The sequence below is a fragment of the Ictalurus punctatus genome, chromosome 27 (genome assembly GCF_001660625.3).
Source record: "Ictalurus punctatus breed USDA103 chromosome 27, Coco_2.0, whole genome shotgun sequence".
In the NCBI taxonomy this organism is placed as follows: domain Eukaryota; kingdom Metazoa; phylum Chordata; class Actinopteri; order Siluriformes; family Ictaluridae; genus Ictalurus; species Ictalurus punctatus.
In genome coordinates, this window is record NC_030442.2 from 15,105,712 (window position 1) to 15,125,000 (window position 19,289).

Genomic DNA, 19,289 nt, shown 5'->3' on the forward strand with positions numbered 1-19,289 from the left:
GTTGTTAAATCAAACCATACCTGTGATCGTTACAACTAGGTCTATTCGTGCGGCAATATATTTCCTTCCCATTCACAAGTCAATGTAGTATTTTGGCATTTCTCATGGTTTAAAGTTGTCTCTAGCGTATATTTCTTTTTCTATTTCGCATCTTCTATAGTCCGTATTTTCTATCCCCTTTAAGCCTCCCACAGGCTTAAAGGAAAGTGTTTAGGTTTAAAGATGGTTGTCTAGATCCTAATGAAAAACCCTGCCTCGGACGTCTCTCATAAAGAAAATTCCAGCAATCGTGGAGGTGTGAACTACAGGAAGGAGATCTGAATGGGCGGAGCTTAGAAAATCGACTTTGGTGCGTGCATAACCCGACTGTGTTGAAATTGCTTTCAGCTGAGAAATTCCTAATGAATAGGAATCATTTCACAGGCATAAGCATTTCTCCAGTATGTTCCTAAAGTCTGATATGGTGTTGTTCTATGTCCAGGTATCTGTGGTCTTACCATCCTCTCCATCTGCTTCCAGTCAGTCTCCAGACGCTCCATTGGTTTACTCCACCAGCTGCAGAAGCGAGCATAACGCCGGCCCTGGAACCAATACTGCCTCAGCCACTCGAACTCCACCTGCCAGAATGCACACAATACATTTATGTTTATATATGCACATGTCTGCAATAAAACAAATTAAGCTGTTTGTGAAATTAAGTTAACAGGTTTGGGGGCCGGGGTGGGGGTGGTGGGGGTAGTTTTAGTTTTTTAAGGGTGGGGTTAGTTTGTGATCAGGTTTAAGGGCGGGGTTAGTTTAGAGTCAGGGTTAAGGGTGGGGTTAGTTTTTGGTCAGAGTTAAGGGTGGGGTTAGTTTGTGATCAGGGTTAAGGACGGGGTTAGTTTGTGATCAGCGTTAAGGACAGGGTTAGTTTTTGATCAGGGTTAAGGGCGGGGTTAGTTTTTGATCAGGGTTAAGGGCGGGGTTAGTTTTGGTCAGGGTTAAGGGTGAGGTCAGTTTTGGTCAGGGTTAATGGTGGGGTTAGTTTTTGGTCAGGGTTAGTTTTTAAGTCAGGGTTAAGGGCGGGGTTAGTTTTGGTCAGCGTTAAGGGCGAGGTCAGTTTTGGTCAATGTTAAGGGTGGGGTTAGTTTGTGATCAGGGTTAAGGGCGGGGTTAGTTTTTGGTCAGGGTTAGATTTTAGGTCAGGGTTAGTTTTTGGTCAGGGTTTAGGGTGGGGTTAGTTTTGGTCAGGGTTAAGGGCGGGGCTAGTTTTTGGTCAGGGTTAAGGGCGGGGCTAGTTTTTGGTCAGGGATTAGGGCAGGGCTAGTTTTTGGTCAGGGTTAAGGGCGGGGCTAGTTTTTGGTCAGGGTTAAGGGCGGGGCTAGTTTTTGGTCAGGGTTAAGGGCGGGGCTAGTTTTTGGTCAGGGGCTAGTTTTTGGTCAGGGATTAGGGCAGGGTTAGTTTTTGGTCAGGGTTAAGGGCGGGGCTAGTTTTTGGTCAGGGATTAGGGCAGGGCTAGTTTTTGGTCAGGGTTTAGGGCGGGGTTAGTTTTTGGTCAGGGTTAAGGGCGGGGCTAGTTTTTGGTCAGGGTTAAGGGCGGGGCTAGTTTTTGGACAGGGATTAGGGCGGGGCTAGTTTTTGGTCAGGGTTAAGGGCGGGGCTAGTTTTTGGTCAGGGTTAAGGGCGGGGCTAGTTTTTGGTCAGGGTTAAGGGTGGGGCTAGTTTTTGGTCAGGGATTAGGGCAGGGCTAGTTTTTGGTCAGGGTTAAGGGCGGGGCTAGTTTTTGGTCAGGGTTTAGGGCGGGGCTAGTTTTTGGTCAGGGATTAGGGCGGGGTTAGTTTTGGTCAGGGTTAAGGGCGGGGCTAGTTTTTGGTCAGGGTTAAGGGCGGGGCTAGTTTTTGGTCAGGGATTAGGGCAGGGCTAGTTTTTGGTCAGGGATTAGGGCGGGGTTACTTTTTGGTCAGGGTTAAGGGAGGGGCTAGTTTTTGGTCAGGGTTTAGGGCGGGGTTAGTTTTTGGTCAGGGTTAAGGGCGGGGTTAGTTTTTGGTCAGGGTTAAGGGCGGGGCTAGTTTTTGGTCAGGGTTAAGGGCGGGGCTAGTTTTTGGTCAGGGTTAAGGGCGGGGTTAGTTTTTGGTCAGGGTTAGTTTTTAGTCAGGGTTAGGAATAGGGTCGTCCCTTTTGCAACCTTTAAACCCTTAACTTTAAGTGCATGATAAAGATATCTTTTTCTCCACTTCCTCTTTGATGCAAAAACTGCCATAGCTTCTACAGAGTGCTATTAAGCCCCCCCCCCCCCCAAAAAAAAAGAACACGCTGAAGAACCCTTCAGAGTTCTAGATTTTCTTTTCCTAAGAACACACATGGACTGTCACAGACGTTTTTGCTTTGTTTTGTTTGGTTGTTTTGTTTTCTTGCTACTTTAGCATGGTTTATTTAGCCCTAATCAAAAGTGTCACAGATGTGGAACATCTGCATTTCCTTTTGCCTTCGTTGTCTGGTTTCTTGTTTTATTTTCCTGCCTCGTTGTCACCTGTGAGAAAACGAACGGTTTTATCAGACGTGCAGGCAAACCCCTCAGACACACTCTTCCTCCAGCAACACACACTTCTACTTCTCTGTCTCTCTCTTTCTGTCTCCTCCCTCGTCGTTCTCCCTTTGGGGATCCGCAGAGCCTCGTCACCTTTCCTCTGGGAGGTTTCCTTCGTTTTCACTCATCTGAAGAGGAGTTTTTAATCCTGCTAAGCGTGTGTGCGTGTCTACGTGTGTGCCTACGTGGGTGCTTCAAATGGAAATGAGCAGCTCAAACGTGGCCTCCTACTAACACTCAACAAAGCTAAGCTCTGAAATAAAAAACACACACACACACACACACACATATCATTTCCAGCTCTATCAGTCGAATGTCAAGAACACACACAGCCCGACAGGCTACAATGGAGTTTAAACCGAGGAACAAAGACCTGGCAACGTGGCAGCTTTTATTCCACTGAAATGCTGCATTGTTTTCAGACATAGAGATTAGCACTGCTACGTTCTCGTGTATAATTTTAGCACGTGGATACAAACATCTCAGGGCATTTCATTACACCTTTCGGGGGTTTTACATTCAGGTAGTCTTAGCGTCTGCGATCGTTTTCCAAAACACACACACACACACACACAATTAAACCTAATCTCGATTCTACAGGAATGTAATTTTTTTTTTTTTTTATTGACATTTTAAAATCTCTGCCTGTCGCATTTACGCTACTCGTTTTCGAACGAAGATATCAAAGTTACGAGAGTTTCTAACCGGCTAATATCTGTGCATTGAATATGAATGCAGCTTAGCAATCCAAATCCATAAACATTACCCTGAGCTCTGCGTTAAATCTGGATAAGCAAAGATCACAGTGCCTCGGAAATGGACGCTATCCTCGTACACGCAGATTACAAGTGCTTTACGGTATTCGGTCGCCTCGATCCGGCTCCTCTTCAAAGAAATGCTACGCTTTTGAGGGAGTTCTAACCTGCGCTAGCTCATCCGGAGGCGCCCTACAGAAGCCGGAGGCTACGAATGCTAGCTGTCGTCCCCGTGTCTGTCCCTCCCTCCCGCTCTGATTGTCCTCCTGTCCTTTACAGAGAGAACACAGGCTGGGCAGGCAGCTTTGAGCCAACACGGAAGCCGGTTTCCAGCGGAGCGGCCTCGCAGCGGGCACAAAAAGAGAGAAAGCGAGCGGCTGGCATTTCGAGCCGAGCCGTCTGGCGTGGAGAGATACTGAGAGTAAATGCCACCTGCACAGGTAGAGAGTGAAAAGGAGCAGATTGTGGATGATGGATCTTTCTCTCTTTCTCTCACAACACCATTCTTTAGTTCTCTTTTTTTTTTCTCCAATTGAGAGTGGTTTGTTGACACAAGCTTAGCAAGTGCAAATGATCTGATCGGTATTTGCAAAGTCATGCTGTATCAGACATTTTTGGCAAAACGTATTAAAATCTATATTTTTATTTTAAAAAAAAACGAAAGAATATGGTGCAACTCTGGTACGACTCTGGTCAAGGAGAGCTTTAATCGGAGAACACTCATTGCGATGCTTCCACCACCATGCTTCACTGTAGGGATGGTGTTCCTAAAGTGCTGACCAGAGAAACTTTCCCACACATATTTGCTTACTCCCAAACTTCAAATGCGGCTCACCGCTCTTCCATACGGCCCCAGATCTGTGGAGCGTCCAGCCTATGACTGTCCTGTGGACAGCTTCCTCCATTTGAGCTGCTGATTTCTTGGTTGCTTCTCTGACTAATCCCCTCTTTACCCTGTCACTCACTTCTAATAGATGGCTTCCTCCAGCCAGAGTTGCAGTTGTGCCGTATTCTGTCCATTTTTCCAATAACAGATTTAATAGTGCTCTGTAGGATGTTTAAAGTTATTAATCTACGTTACTAATCTACGTAGGCTAGTACAGGAAGTAAAATCCGGAATCACTAAGGATTCGTTTCAGCTGTTCAGAATCGGTTCCTTCTTTTGGGAGTCAATAACAGCGTTTGTCGTGCGCTTTGATCTTTGAAACTTTGTAGATGTTTTTACATTCACAAACAGCTACATAACACACTACATGAAAGGGAATATTTGAAAAACCATAATAGGTGCACTTTAACATCCTCCAGCACACCCTTGCTATATACTTAGGTGACCCCAGACAGCCAATTCTATCGCAATCCACATCGGGACACAAAACCCTGCCCGCTTCAGCAACATTTCTCAGCTCTCTCATCTCCACTCGCACGAATCGCATACGCTTCCTTTTTTTTTTTTTTATCGTGGAAACAGCTGGAAGGAGCCGCTCAGATCTCCGGCGCTGTTGCGTTATTGTTCCCGTCATGGCCGTACACGTCAAACTACTGGAAACTAACAGGAAAACCGGGCTGTGATGATAAATAACTTAGGATAACAATTCATCATTCTACTATAGTCCTCAGGGGCACCTTCAAATAAACAGGCCCGATCAATCAGGAGAACACGTGCATGCTGGGTCCAGAAAAGAAACCAGAAGTAGCAGTGTAGAACCGGGGCCTCTGTAGGATGGAAAGGTTCTCGGACCGGTCCGTTGTTTGGTTATAATAATACATACGTACAACCTTTATACAACGTTTCAGTCATCTCAGTGGTCAGAGTGTGAGGTTTATGCTCATGCAGAGCCACAGTCAGGCTTGGCATGGGTGATTATTTATGGCATGAGCAGCACGTTCGCCTCACACCTCCAGGCTCGGGGGTTCGATTCCCACCACTGCGCTGTGTGTGCGGAGTTTGCATGTTCTCCCCGTGCTGCGGGGGTTTCCTCCGGGTACTCCGGTTTCCTCCCCCAGTCCAAAGACAGGCATGCTAGGCTGATTGGCATGTAGTGTATGAATGTGGGTGTGTCCAGGGTGTACCCCGCCTTGTTCCCGATGCTCCCCGGGATAGTTTCCAGGTTCCCTGCGACCCTGTAGGATAAGCGGTATACAAGATGGATGGATGGATATACTTTTAAATGCTACTCGGAGTCTTTTTCACTTTCCGCACTAGCATTTCCGCACTCAGTGTAAAAACTGAATAAAAACAAACAAATTTCCCAGTCTATCTACCGCCGCCAAACAAAGGTTGTCGCAAATCACATACTTGTGTACTATTCTAGACCGTCATTGAGTACTAACGCTATGTTACATTTCTAATCCTCAGCCATAATAAGATCCGGTACATTCACACACTGATGTGTTTACAGTTGAGAGGCGAGCGGTTTTATCCGTCAACAGGAAGTGAACCTATATTGGATCTTCACCCGGTTTAATTCCTATAACTCAGGCGTGCGTACAGTGACGCATCACGGATGGATGAGAGTCAGGAAGACGTAAAGTTTCGATCGATGAAGATGAAACCGCGTCTATGAGTACGATAAACACTCGAGTACAGTAAGATCGGTCTCACATGCTTACATTTTGCTGTATAAGAGACTGGATTAAAAAGGTGAGGGTTTTCTGGGTATATAAAGCACACACACACACACACCTCATTATGGATGTCTTCTATGTGCTGTAGGGTGGAGAGGAGAAGCGAGCGCAGACTCTTTGCGCCAGTCTCGGGATCTGTGTGCAAGTTCTCCAAAGCTTCAGAGCAGCGTTTCTGGATGTACTCCAAAGTGCCTGTTATACACTGCATTGAGAAGAAAGTCACAACAAACATCAATAAACAATGCATTATGACTATACGTATAATCGTTTTGGAATAAAACGATGGGGTTAGCACCAAAAACGAATTGGAGACGTTTTCCACAGCTTTTTAATAGCAAGCATGTCAACAGGGAGAAATGTGAGACTACAGTATAACAGATAAGAACATGGGGAAACGGATAAGAACATGGGGAAATGTACATCTAAGTGGATTTAAACAAACTGCCAGCACGCTACCCTAACAAATCTGAAGACGCATCCCGTAATTCCACTTCCATACAGTAAATCCCATAATTCTGTTCACCCGACTGGTGTTTTATGACAGTTATACCTGTCGCTCGGCGTGTCTGTGGTTGTAGTCGGTGTTTTAGTCAGCTACTGTATTAGTGTCAAAGCACTCCGTCAACTTCAGAATTATTGGCACCCTTTAAGAGAATGGGCGGAAATATCGCACGAACATACGTAAATGATATTAAATTACGCGTTATACACAATGATACGATGCTGCTTGCCATTCAAAGATATTACCTTTAATTAGAGAAATGAGCTTCTCTATAATAAATAAATAAATGATTTTTAAAAAAAAAACAAAAAACATTTGTATATAAGAATTGTTATTCTCTCAAAAACATATGAGGCAAAATTCATTACAAACCATCTCAAAAGGGAATATTTAAAAATGCAAAGAATTTGTTAGCCTTTTTTTTTTTTTTCCCCTCCAGAAACGGTTCTCAACTATAACTAGAGGCTATTCACATCTAAAATGTAAAAAATAATAAATAAATAAATAAATAAATAAATACAATGTATGCAATACACCTTACTCACAATGATTCCATTTTTACATTCAAACAATTAAATAAACAAAAATGTTTTTCATTTTTAAAAAACCTTATTATTATTATTGTTATTATTATTAAAAAGTATAATAATAATTCATTTTTTTATTATTTATGTTATTATTTTTAATACTACTACTACTAATAACAATAATGATAATAATAATAATAATAATGATAACAATAATAATAAGAAAAATTATAATAATAATAATAATAATAATAATAATAATAATATTTTCTGGAAAAATAATTGGCAACCTCATCCCAAGATAAAAATTTTAAATGAATGCAAATCAATCAATCAATCTATCTATCTATCTATCTATCTATCTATCTATCTATGTAATTTATGCATGCTCATAGTCCTTTATTAAACTAAATGCTGTTTTTTTGATCCCTCTTACTTTGTACGCCTTTGCAGGTTCTGCAAGGCGTACGTAAATCATAACATACCACTAACTTTTAAAACATTTCAGCAATTCAATTTTTGGCTTTTTTTTGTTTGTTTGTTTGTTTGTTTGTTTGTTTGTAAAGGGTGTCCATAATACTGAAGTTGACTCTTACCTTGCAAGCTAGTGCCAGTTATCTAGAAAACTAGCTAACGTTGATAATGCAAGCAAACTACTATGTACACAGACGTCCACTCTGTAAAAGACACACAGCGTGCTGGCACGTCGTCGAGCGTTCGAGTAAGCGTGATACCAGTGTAATGAAAACACGTACATAATCATAAACGAAAAACGACAGACGGTTGGTTATCGTGATATGAGAAAGCAGGTTCGTTGGGTCAACACCTGCTGAGGACACGCAGGTATTTGTGTCTGACCTGTGCAACTCTATGTGTGGAGCTGAATCTGGCCTTGTCTCCTGCGAGTACACAATGCTGGTGTGTCCTGTTCAGATCATCTACACAAACACAAACACAAACACCGGTATTAAACACAATCCTCTTACTGTCATCTCAAACAATATTAAAGTGTAAACACACATCCTTATATCTCGTTCATAGATAGATAGATAAATAAATAAATAAATAAAGCCCTAGTGCGGTCTCAAAGATTAGAAACTAAAACGTGATCCATAAAATCGTCTAAAGTGATGAAGGATTCCCCTTTACGTGCTTTGTTGAGCACTACGTAACTATGAAAAGCCTGGGGGGGAAAAAAAGGGTGTTTTTCCTTCCTGGCTGCTTCTTCCTCCCTCTAGTATTACATCCTTTTAAGGACGCTTTATATCCAATAATGTGGGATCACTCTCGACCCGGGCCCTCTCACGCTCTTTGAATGAATCATGAGGCGAAACAAATTCCCGTAATAAATATCTATCATTATTCTCTTGTCATCAGGCTTGCCTCCTGTCTGCACGAGGAAGCAGGCTTTTAAATCTATTGGGTCAAAGCGTCTGTCCACTCCCAGGAGCATTCGAAACTGGAAATCTTATTACCGGCTGAGGCTCGCTGCTCGCCCCACCGCATTGTTCCTTCTGTAACCAGCCTCTAAATTCCATTTGGTGCAAATACAAGTGATTCAATTTGCACTCGGCGGCTCGGGCATTAGCAGATCGAGGAGCCGGAGCCGGGCTGCGACAAAATACTGTTTCGGGAAATTAAAGGCGAAGCGTGGCGCTGTCTTGTGCTCCCCGACAGCCGTAAATCTCCGATCCAGAGCAGAGCTTTAGAGCGACGGATTTCTTTAGACAGCATCTAGACCGAGACCGGAAATCGCTGTGTCAAGACGCCATTTTGGAATCGTAGTGGTGAGTGTAATTAATAGCACGCCGGCCCGTGGCGGTTTACCTCCGCGTCGTTTATCCGTGAAACGGGTTAACAAACTCGTAAATCATACATCATGTGATCGTTTTGTCTCGGTTTTCCTTCCCGGAGTCACCGTGAATGAGCCGAGCATGCAGGATAAAAAGACTCAAAAAAGAGACAATAAAACATGTTTTTGCGTGTGTGTGTGCGTGTGTGTGGGTGGACGTGGGTGCGTGTGTGGGTGTACAGAGAGAAAAAAAAAATACATAGCCAACTGTGATTAGTCATGCTCGTTCACAGCAAATGACGGACATAAAAAGTGTCCTTATTGAGGTCATCAGGTACCTCAGAGGACTATAAAGTATGTGTGTGTGTGTGTGTGTGTGTGTGTGTGTGTGTGTGTGGTAGGAGTTTAAAGTGAAGGCATCTGCTGGAACCATCAGCATCAAGGGATCTCTCTCTCTTTCACTCTCTTTCTCTCTCTCAATGTCTGTCTGTCTTTGTCTACCACGCTCTCTCTCTTTGTCCCTACCTCACACATGCACGCGCACACACACGCACACGCACACACACACACACACACACACACACACACTCTCTCTCTCTCTCTCTCTCTCTCTCTCTTCCTGTCTTTCTTTCTCAAGTCCCTTTTTAAATGTTTGTGGTATTCCCATCTAGAGATATTCAAAAATGTTGTTAATAAACAGCTTGCACATTCATCCATCTGCCTGCACAAATGCATGCTATGGATTAAGCGTAAAAGATGTTAATGTGTATAAGTGTGTGTGTGTGTGTGTGTGTGTGTACCTGTCATGTAATAGCAGTCTCCGGACTGCAGTGGCAGGGCTAACCCTGGAGTGTGGATGTCCCAGGCCACCTTCAACCCCACACGCCAGCACACCTTCCCTTTCTCTCCTTCCTCTTTACTCGTCCCCTCATCCCCTGCTTCTTCCTCTTCATCTCGGCGCTCTTCGTCTCCTTTTTCTCCTTCAGTTGATGTCTGTCCTTCTTTCTCCTCAGTTGGCTTTACTGCTGGCAAAACACACATACACAGCCAGTGCATTAAAATCAGTGATGCACTGAAAAGAACCCAAAATTTGAAACCAAAAACCTGCGGCATTTTAGTAGCAGTAGTAGAAGTAATAGCAGTAGTAATAGTAGCAGGAGCAGTAGTAGTAGCGGTAGTAATAGTAGTAGTAGTAGTAGTAGTAGTAGTAGCAGTAACAGTAGTAGTATTAGTAGTAGTAGCAGTAGTAGTAGCGGTAGTAATAGTAGTAGTAGTAGTAGTAGCAGTAGCAGTAGCGGTAGTAACAGTAGTATTAGTCGTAGCAGTAGCAGTAGCAGTAATAGTAGCAGTCATAGCAGTAGCAGTAGTAGTAGTAGCAGTAGTAGTAGTAGTAGTAGCGGTAGTAATAGTAGTAGTAGTAGTAGTAGTAGTAGTAGCAGTAACAGTAGTAGTATTAGTAGTAGTAGCAGTAGTAGTAGCGGTAGTAATAGTAGTAGTAGTAGTAGTAGCAGTAGCAGTAGCGGTAGTAACAGTAGTATTAGTCGTAGCAGTAGCAGTAGCAGTAATAGTAGCAGTCATAGCAGTAGCAGTAGTAGTAGTAGCAGTAGTAGTAGTAGCAGTAGTAGTAATAACATTAGTAGTAGTCGTAGCAGTAGCAGTAATAGTAGCAGTCACAGCAGTAGTAGTAGTAGTCATAGCAGTAGTAGTAGTAGTAGTAGTAGTAGTCGTAGCAGTAGCAGTAATAACATTAGTAGTAGTCGTAGCAGTAGCAGTAATAGTAGCAGTCACAGCAGTAGTAGTAGTAGTCATAGCAGTAGTAGTAGTAGTAGTAGTAGTAGTCGTAGCAGTAGCAGTAATAACATTAGTAGTAGTCGTAGCAGTAGCAGTAATAGTAGCAGTCACAGCAGTAGTAGTAGTAGTCGTAGCAGTAGTAGTAGTAGTAGTAGTAGTAGTCGTAGCAGTAGCAGTAATAACATTAGTAGTAGTCGTAGCAGTAGCAGTAATAGTAGCAGTCACAGCAGTAGTAGTAGTAGTCATAGCAGTAGTAGTAGTAGTAGTAGTAGTAGTCGTAGCAGTAGCAGTAATAACATTAGTAGTAGTCGTAGCAGTAGCAGTAATAGTAGCAGTCACAGCAGTAGTAGTAGTAGTCGTAGCAGTAGCAGTAGTAGTAATAGTAGCAGTAGTAGCAGTAGTAGTAGCAGTAGTAATAGTAATAGCAGTAGTAGTCGTAGCAGCAGTAGTACTAGTAGCACTAGTAGCAGTAGTACTAGTAGTAGTACTGGTAGTGGTAGCAGTAGTAACATAGTAAGAGTACTGTAGTAATAGCAGTAGTAGTAGTAGTGGTGGTGGTGGTAGAAGTAGTAACATAGTAATAACTGTAGTAGTAACAGTAGTAGTAACAGTAGTAGCGGTGGCAGTAGTAATATAGTAACAGTACTGAAGGATTAGAATAAGTAGTAATAGTAGTAATAGTAGTAGTAGTAGTAGTAGTAGTAAAAGCTGTAGCAGTAGTGGCATTAGTACTAATAATAGAAGTAGTGCTAAAAGTAAAATGGAACTAACAAGAGAAAAAACAAATAGCATAAAATCAAAGTATAGCAAAGTCCTGAACTTTTTCAAAGTTCTGCCATTTTTATTCCAAAAGTGTCATTTTTGTCCAATGTCATACAAAAAAAAAAAAAAAAACATCTTGTGATGAACTTTAAGTGCCAGACCTAAAATCCAGACGCAGATCTAAAATCATTAGTATCTTTCCCCCCGACCCCCCCAAAAATAAAACATACTAACACTGTGATCAGCAAGGACCTGACTCTACCGCACTGCTATACACAGCTACTGGGAAAAAAGTGCTCAGAGGAAGAAATTACTCTGGAGCCATTTTCTTCTTCTCACCTTCCCAAAAGGGAGAGAACAATAACCAAAGAAGAAATCATAAAGCACAAGGCAGCTGAGTAAAATCAATACTAAACTCCTCTCAGAGGCCGAGCCCAGAGCAGGCCTTTCTCTTTGCTCAGCACGGATAAATAGTAACTTAATTTCAGCCCCGTGTTCCCTGACACAGCTCTCCAAGGACCGCCAGCACGGAGAGCATCAGCGCCTGCTCGGGATTCGATCAGAAACGTAGCTCCATCTGACAAAAACCATGTCTGAACTGTTTATTTTAAAGCAACCGCGTACCAGAGATCGGAGAAGGGCCGAAGTAATCACGCGATAACAGATCGACGCGTCGTTTCGGATTCTGAATGGAAGATGGTACTTGAAGTTTGACTTGTTAAGCACGGGAACTTTGCTGAGGTATGGAAAATCTGTAGACCAGGCCTCATGAAAACGGCTTTCTAAAAGCTCTGCTCACTTCACAGTGCATTACGGCATTACAAACCAGATCGATCCAGGACCAGGCCCAAAGGGGCACGCACGATGAAACTCCTGCACATGCTAACGCCGGAATCTTGTAAGATCTCATTTAAAAAAAAAAAAAAAAAAATTGTAAAAAAAACGGAGGCGATCCTCCTGGCAGTGATTCGGTCTAGCCGTCTCTGCAGAGCTTCACAGCAACACACACTAAAGCGAGCGCTGCAGCTGGTGTGTGTTCACACAGGAACAGCTTTTGTCAGGAGTGAACCGAGAGGTCAATTTGGCTTCACACACACACACACACAGGGGTACTGTGTTTTAAAGCAGACTCCAGAGAGGTCAGAGGTCAAATCGGTGTGTAGTATATGGGTGAGACAAAGCCGAGGGCAGGTGGTTCTCTTTAAGGAAACGTGTATGAGAACGAGTAAGTGTAGAGTCGGGGTGTGCGTGCGCTTAATCGCTGCTAAATCACGGCGGGCGTCTGCACACTTGTTCGCTTTGCTTTTGCTCAAGATCAGCTGTCAAGCGCAAACAGATACAACGGGTGAACATTTGGTGAGACCTGGTTCTAGAATGAAATGCCACACGGTGCGTCGTCATTAGCGCGCCTATTGAACATTTCTCTGGGTAAAAGCTAGCGGAAGCATTTCGTACAGCGTTCTCCTTAGATAAACGTACCGGCTTTATTCTCTCGATTGATCGGGGAAATGGCCTCTCGAGCCAAGATACTCAACTACTGACTTACAGGGTTCGGGTTCAAATCTAAGAACTGGATCTCTGGGTTCTTACAGCTTTAAACTTAGTAGTAAAAACAGATAAAACAGACTGAATAAGATTAGGTAAGGATTGATTGGAAATTCGATGGGTAGTTAATCATTAGTTAATATGGAAACTTTTTAGATCCGATAAGAAACGCTGTTGAAAGATCAGCGTTAATCTCGATTCCAATTGGAAGTGTGTAATAAAATGTTCGTAGCGGTAGATCAATCTAGAACCCATAAGGATACATAAGGCTGTCCTTCTGCAGGTTTCCCTTTTAGAGACCCTAATCCAGACCCTAACCCTAGCTCCGAGTACAGTACAACTGTTTGGGGAAGGTGAAATCCGATTTATTCAATCCTATTTATTATTTATAGATCCTAACTATTCATAGAACCGCTGAAGAATCCAAAAGGAGGGACGTATTTTTTAACGATAGGGCACGGTTACCATCCGGACTATATTCTGCGCTGGGGAAACAATTTGTCTGGGTATTTTTAATACAGGGTATTGTCTAGATAATCACGCTCTCCAGAAGAACACCATCATTACAACACCACCCAAGGGAATATCTTTTGGAACGTCTTCATCGCTCCGGTACAGATCCAGAGACTTGTAGAATCTGTTCTGACAGCTCAGGATTGTCGAATGCCCTACTAAGACACTTTAGCCCCCCCCCCCCCTTTAATTCGTCATGTGTACGTATTCAAAGCTTCTCCGGGTGATGATTTTAACCGCACTGTAATGTTGAACAACTACAACACTGACTTGTTACGAAAAAGAGTCATGTGACATTCTGGATGACTTTTTCACACTACCCTGCTGTTACACACTGTTCTTTCAGTCCTTCACCTTCAGTCTTGGTCTCTCCGGGGCAACTGTAGCTGTAAACTGCGACAGGCGAATGAGGAACGAGGTTCTCATCGTGGTGCCATCCGACTGCCATCTTCCCCATTCCGTAATACGGCTCTTCCTTCAGCTGGCTCATGCTGGCCGGGTCCATGTAGTTAATGAGCGTGATGTTGAACCGGATCGGGCCGGACTCTGAAGTATGAGGAGACGAGCGGGAGCAGCCCTGTCCGCTATCCGAATCGTCTCCCGACTTCCTCTCTTCCTTCTCTTCGCACGTTCGATCCTCGGAACATCCTTCGCTTAGGGGCTTTTCTTTTCCTTCCTCCTCTTCTGATTCGCTGCGCTTGCGTTTGCTGGTCCGGCGGTTTTGATGCAGCTGCACGTCAGAGCAGAAGAACTGGTTCAGCTCCCATAAAGCCTTGCAGGCGGCTCTCAGCCCGGTGTCACAGCAGGGTTTGTCTCCGTGGCCTTCGTTACGTCCCAGGCCCTCGTCTTCCTCACAGTGCCAGGGGATGGTGAAGAGACGGGTGTCCAGGTAGCGGTAGGTGCACCCGGGCTGGCCGACAAGGGCACGCGACACGGCCGTGAACACATCGCGCTCTCGCACACGCACCAGATCCCTCAGGAGGCAGCCTCGGTCACGCAGAGTGCTCAGCGCGGATTGAACACGCTCGTCCAGGCCCGGGGGAAGGCTGCCTGAGCGCCGCAACATCAGTCCCGAATAACTGGTGTCCCACTGCAGCACAACAGACATTAACATCAATAAACAATAACAATAAATAAGGCTGCTTATTAGATCACATAGATGAGAGCCTTTATTTCTCACATAGATATTACAGTACAGTGAAATTATTTATTTTAAAAAGTACTTTTAAATCGATGAAGCAGCCACACCAGATCTTTGGTTCTTAATGCATGATGCACTTAAGTAAGTACGCAAGTAAAGCGCATAAGTAAGTACGCAAGTAAAGTGCATAAGTATGTAAGTAAAGTGCATAAGTAAGTACACAAGTAAAGTGCATAAGTATGTAAGTAAAGTACATAAGTAAGTACGTAAGTAAAGTGCATAAGTAAGTATGTAAGGAAAGTACATAAGTATGTACGTAAGTAAAGTACATAAGTAAGTACTTAAGTAAAGTGCATAAGTAAGTACGTAAGTAAAGCGCATAAGTAAGTATGTAAGTAAAGTGCATAAGTAAGTATGCAAGTAAAGTGCATAAGTAAGTACTTAAGTAAAGTGCATAAGTAAGTACGTAAGTAAAGTGCATAAGTATGTAAGTAAAGTACATAAGTAAGTATGCAAGTAAAGTGCATAAGTAAGTATGTAAGTAAAGTGCATAAGTATGTAAGTAAAGTACATAAGTAAGTATGCAAGTAAAGTGCATAAGTAAGTATGTAAGTAAAGTGCATAAGTAAGTATGCAAGTAAAGTGCATAAGTAAGTACGCAAGTAAAGTGCATAAGTAAGTACGTAAGTAAAGTGCATAAGTAAGTATGTAAAGTATGTAAAGTAAGCATGTAAGTAAGTACATAAGTACGCACATAAGTACGCAAGTACATAAGAACTTAAGTATGTAAGAAAGTAAGCACATAAGTAAGCATGTAAGTAAGTAAGTAAGTAAGTAAGTGAGGAAGCACATAAAATAAGTACATAAGTAGGTAAGCATGTAAGTAAGCATGCATGTAAGTACATAAGTAAGCATGTGATTAAGTAAGCATGTAAGTACGCAAGTATAGAAGTATGTGCATGAGCATGCAAGTGCATGAGTAAATAAATAAATACATAAATGCCTACATACATACATAAAATAAGCAGAAAGAAAAAATTAAATAAAAACGTATTTTTAACATGAATACAGATAAATAAATTAATAAAGACATTTAATAATAACTAAGCTCTAAAAGTGTTACGTAAATAAAAGAGATCTAAAACAAAAATGATAAACAGTGAATTTGCAGCTGACTAAGGTGTACGCTTAGTGACGGCTGTATGTTCACTTACGGTGCTCTGTTAATACATGGATGCTGTACTAGCACCACCGATACCTTAAATGTGGAACACGAGGAACATTAGACCCTTTTCCCACTCGGTGGTTGCAGCCTGGGCTAAACAGCCAAAAGGGGCGGAGCCATCAGATGTTTAAACGTGAGTGACGTGACAAATTAGGGGCAAAAAAGTCTGATTCAAGTACTCGAGTATATGGTGTATAGTGTACCAGTTGAGACTAATGAGTTATCTGAATTCTTTGATATATTTTGATGAGTTATTAAGGAAAACAGATGCATGAGGTCGTGGGAGCAGAAGGACTCACTAGCTGCTGGAAGCCGGGATCAGAAGGAGACAGGAAGGGGATCTTCTGCTCGCCAAGTTCCTGTAGGAGCCGACGCCTCTGCGTAGCACAAATACAAGCGGCATATTACTAAAGCACAGTCGTAACACTTTATACAGGTGCTCTTAATCATTGACGACATCATAACAGACATCCATTTAAAACACACTCTGCTTAAGGAGATCTAGAAACACTCGTTTTCTTTTATTCATGTTCTTGATCTTCCTGCTGAGCACAAGGCATGGTGATTTTGAACAAAGCGTCGTACTCCTCTTATACCGAGAACACTGAGACTGTTTACTTTTTCATTACAAAGCGACGCATTTTTATCCATTTACACTTACATCTAATGATGTCCTGTCATTACTCATGTTATAGCAGCTATAAACACTCATTCCTTTTCTTTTCTTTTTCTCTTGAGGTTAATATGACAGGGAAAAAAAAAAAAAAAAAAAACACAGTCCTGAGGAGTTCTCCATGTTGGAAACCAGTTACAGTTTTTCCTCTGACTATTTCAGAGCGCTGACACTGGAGACTCCTTCCATAAATGTCCCATACACTTCTTCTTACAGGGAATAATCGCACTTTTTTGAAAGTCTTGTGTATGTACGCTATAAAACCGTACAGTCCCTGATAGAAACGCTACATCATTAGAACGAGTGCATTAATATAAAGCTGTGATTGGCCGTGGCGTTATAGAAAATTAATCAAAAACATTCTAACCAATCAGAATTGAGAATGCAATATTGTTGGAAGGCAGGGTAATGTGTGTACTTCAATATTAAGCCTGTCTCATATATATATATATATATATGTATTGGTGCATGCAAACCACAAAACAGACGTTAGTAAGGAACGCTAACCCTTTTTATATCTTCTGAGAAGTAAATGCTGCGCTCTGATTGGTTGAGGAATGGTTATCCTCAGGATTATTTTAGTATCAGTTCTCAAATGTGTTAACTGTGCGAAAGGCAGGACGGTGACAGTGGGTTCGTCTTTTGGCCAACGAGCACAAAGACGAACGCACGTAAGCCTGACGTGGAACGTTCCGATCGTTCCCATAACCCTTTGCGAATCTCCCGTTCATGGAGGTATCGGGTTTTTACAGCTCCGGCTCGCCCGATCAAAGTGCTTTTTATTGGGCCCCACATTCCGCCCTGACCTGTAAATCCAACGGCAACCGGTGTAAAAAATCCTGATACCCAAATAAATTTCACAAGGGCAGCACTGCCTGGGCCTCTACACACACTTACGCACACACACACTTTGTCCATGCAGGTGCACAGTTCAGGTTGAGGGAACATCACAGAGGGGTCAAGTGACCCTCGTTCAGCCAGTACGCAACACACTCTCGCCCCCTCGGTAGGCTGGTAGAATGCTTACACACGCTCACACACACACACACACACACACACACTCACTCACACATACACACTACTGTGATGTTTAAGGAGAAAAGAGACTCGTATATATTCCGAGACATTTACTGAGGCCCGCTCTCACATTTCAGCAGCGCTAATAATGCCAACGCTCTACAACATGACTTAAATAGAGCGAGTGTGTGCACTTTTGCTCAAATGGGGCTTGACTTTTAGGGCAAAATAAAATGTTCCTTTAATAACATGAAAGCGAGGGGGGGAGGGGGGGGGTGGGGGCAAGGTTAAGTCCGGGTTCGAGAGGAGTACACGTGTGTCTCTGCACATGTTGAGTGTACAGACAGACAGAGAGAGAGGGAGAGAGAGAGAGAGAGAGAGACAGAGACAGAGAGAGACAGAGAGAGAGACAGACAGGCAGACAGACAAAGAGCCAGACAGACAGAGAGAGAGAGAGAGAGACAGAGAGAGAGAGAGAGAGAGAGAGAGAGAGAGAGAGAGAGAGAGACGGACAGGCAGACAGACAAAGAGCCAGACAGACAGAGAGAGAGAGAGAGAGAGAGAGAGAGAGAGAGAGAGAGACAGAGAGAGAGAGAGAGAGAGAGAGAGAGAGACGGACAGGCAGACAGACAAAGAGCCAGACAGACAGAGAGAGAGAGAGAGAGAGAGAGAGAGACAGACAGAGACAGAGACGGACAGAGAGAGAGAGAGACAGACAGAGAGAGAGAGACAGACAGGCAGGCAGACAAAGAGCCAGACAGACAGAGAGAGAGAGACAGATAGACATAGAGACAGACATAGAGAAAGAGCGAGAGAGAGACATACAGAGAGAGAGACAGACAGACAGATACAAAGAGAGCAAGAGAGAGAGAGAGAGAGAGAGAGAGAGACAGACAGAGAGACAGGCAGACAGACACAGAGAGAGAGAGACAGACAGACAGACATAAAGAAAGACAGAGGATGAGAAAAGATGCAGAAAAAAAACAACAGTAAAATAAACTGACAGTCTGACACAAACAACAGTAAAATAAACTGACAGTCTGACACAGACTTACTTCTTGTGTCAAATGTCTTCAAAAATCTTAGGGGGTGTCTGTGTGTGTCTGTGTCTGTGTCTGTGTGTGTGTGTCTGTGTCTGTGTCTGTGTGTGTGTGTGTGTGTGTGTGTGTGTGTGTGTGTGTCTGTGTCTGTGTGTGTGTGTGTGTGTGTGTGTGTGTGTGTGTGTGTGTGTGTGTGTGTCCACAAGGACAGGAACAGTGACAGCTGTGACCCTGTGGGGACATCTGATTGGTTTCCACATAGACAGGGTGTTATTTAGAGGTAGTTGTAGGTACAGTAAAGAGAGTTCATTCACTCCAGTCATTATTATGAATGATGTCAATGGAAGATCCCCACAAAGATATAGACGTGTGTGTGTAGATTCCACTACCAAGTGCTGATGGCAAATACTCTGCTTTTCTGATGTAGAAACAACACACACACACACACACACACACACACACACACACACACACACACACACAGCTGGGAGCAGATAGATAGCACAGTGCTTGTGCTGGGTTTGAAGAGCTGTGGGCTGTCACGCACATGTCAAATACATCAAGCTGCTCACAAATTCCAGCAAAAAACAGGAGACGGAGCAACTTCACTGCGCAGATGGGCTCTAAAACACACACACACACACACACACACACACACACTGTTCCACTTTTAAAGTCAAGGTATAAATCAAGCCACTGGATGGACTCGTTTCAGATCTCGGACTGAGCAGATTTCTTGAGATGATCGTTCAGAAACTTTATTTTTGATTTGCTTTTATAATAATAATAATAATAATAATAATAATAATAATAAT

General features: G+C 43.1%; 1 protein-coding gene across 2 annotated transcripts in view; it reads right to left on the minus strand.

Moving 5' to 3' along the window:
• Positions 1-19,289, minus strand: part of fto (FTO alpha-ketoglutarate dependent dioxygenase) — a 168,804-nt gene that overhangs the window by 121,568 nt on the left and 27,947 nt on the right. The window contains exons 2-7 of one of the 2 annotated variants that reach the window (XM_017458768.3): positions 16,044-16,121; positions 13,733-14,468; positions 9,568-9,789; positions 7,834-7,913; positions 6,005-6,148; positions 498-617 (exon numbers count right to left, since the gene is read on the minus strand). In XM_017458768.3, the coding sequence (XP_017314257.1) occupies positions 498-617; positions 6,005-6,148; positions 7,834-7,913; positions 9,568-9,789; positions 13,733-14,468; positions 16,044-16,121 (1,380 nt within the window). Of the gene's footprint in view, positions 1-497; positions 618-6,004; positions 6,149-7,833; positions 7,914-9,567; positions 9,793-13,732; positions 14,469-16,043; positions 16,122-19,289 lie in introns of both variants that reach the window. The other variant, XM_017458767.3, reaches the window with a different exon arrangement.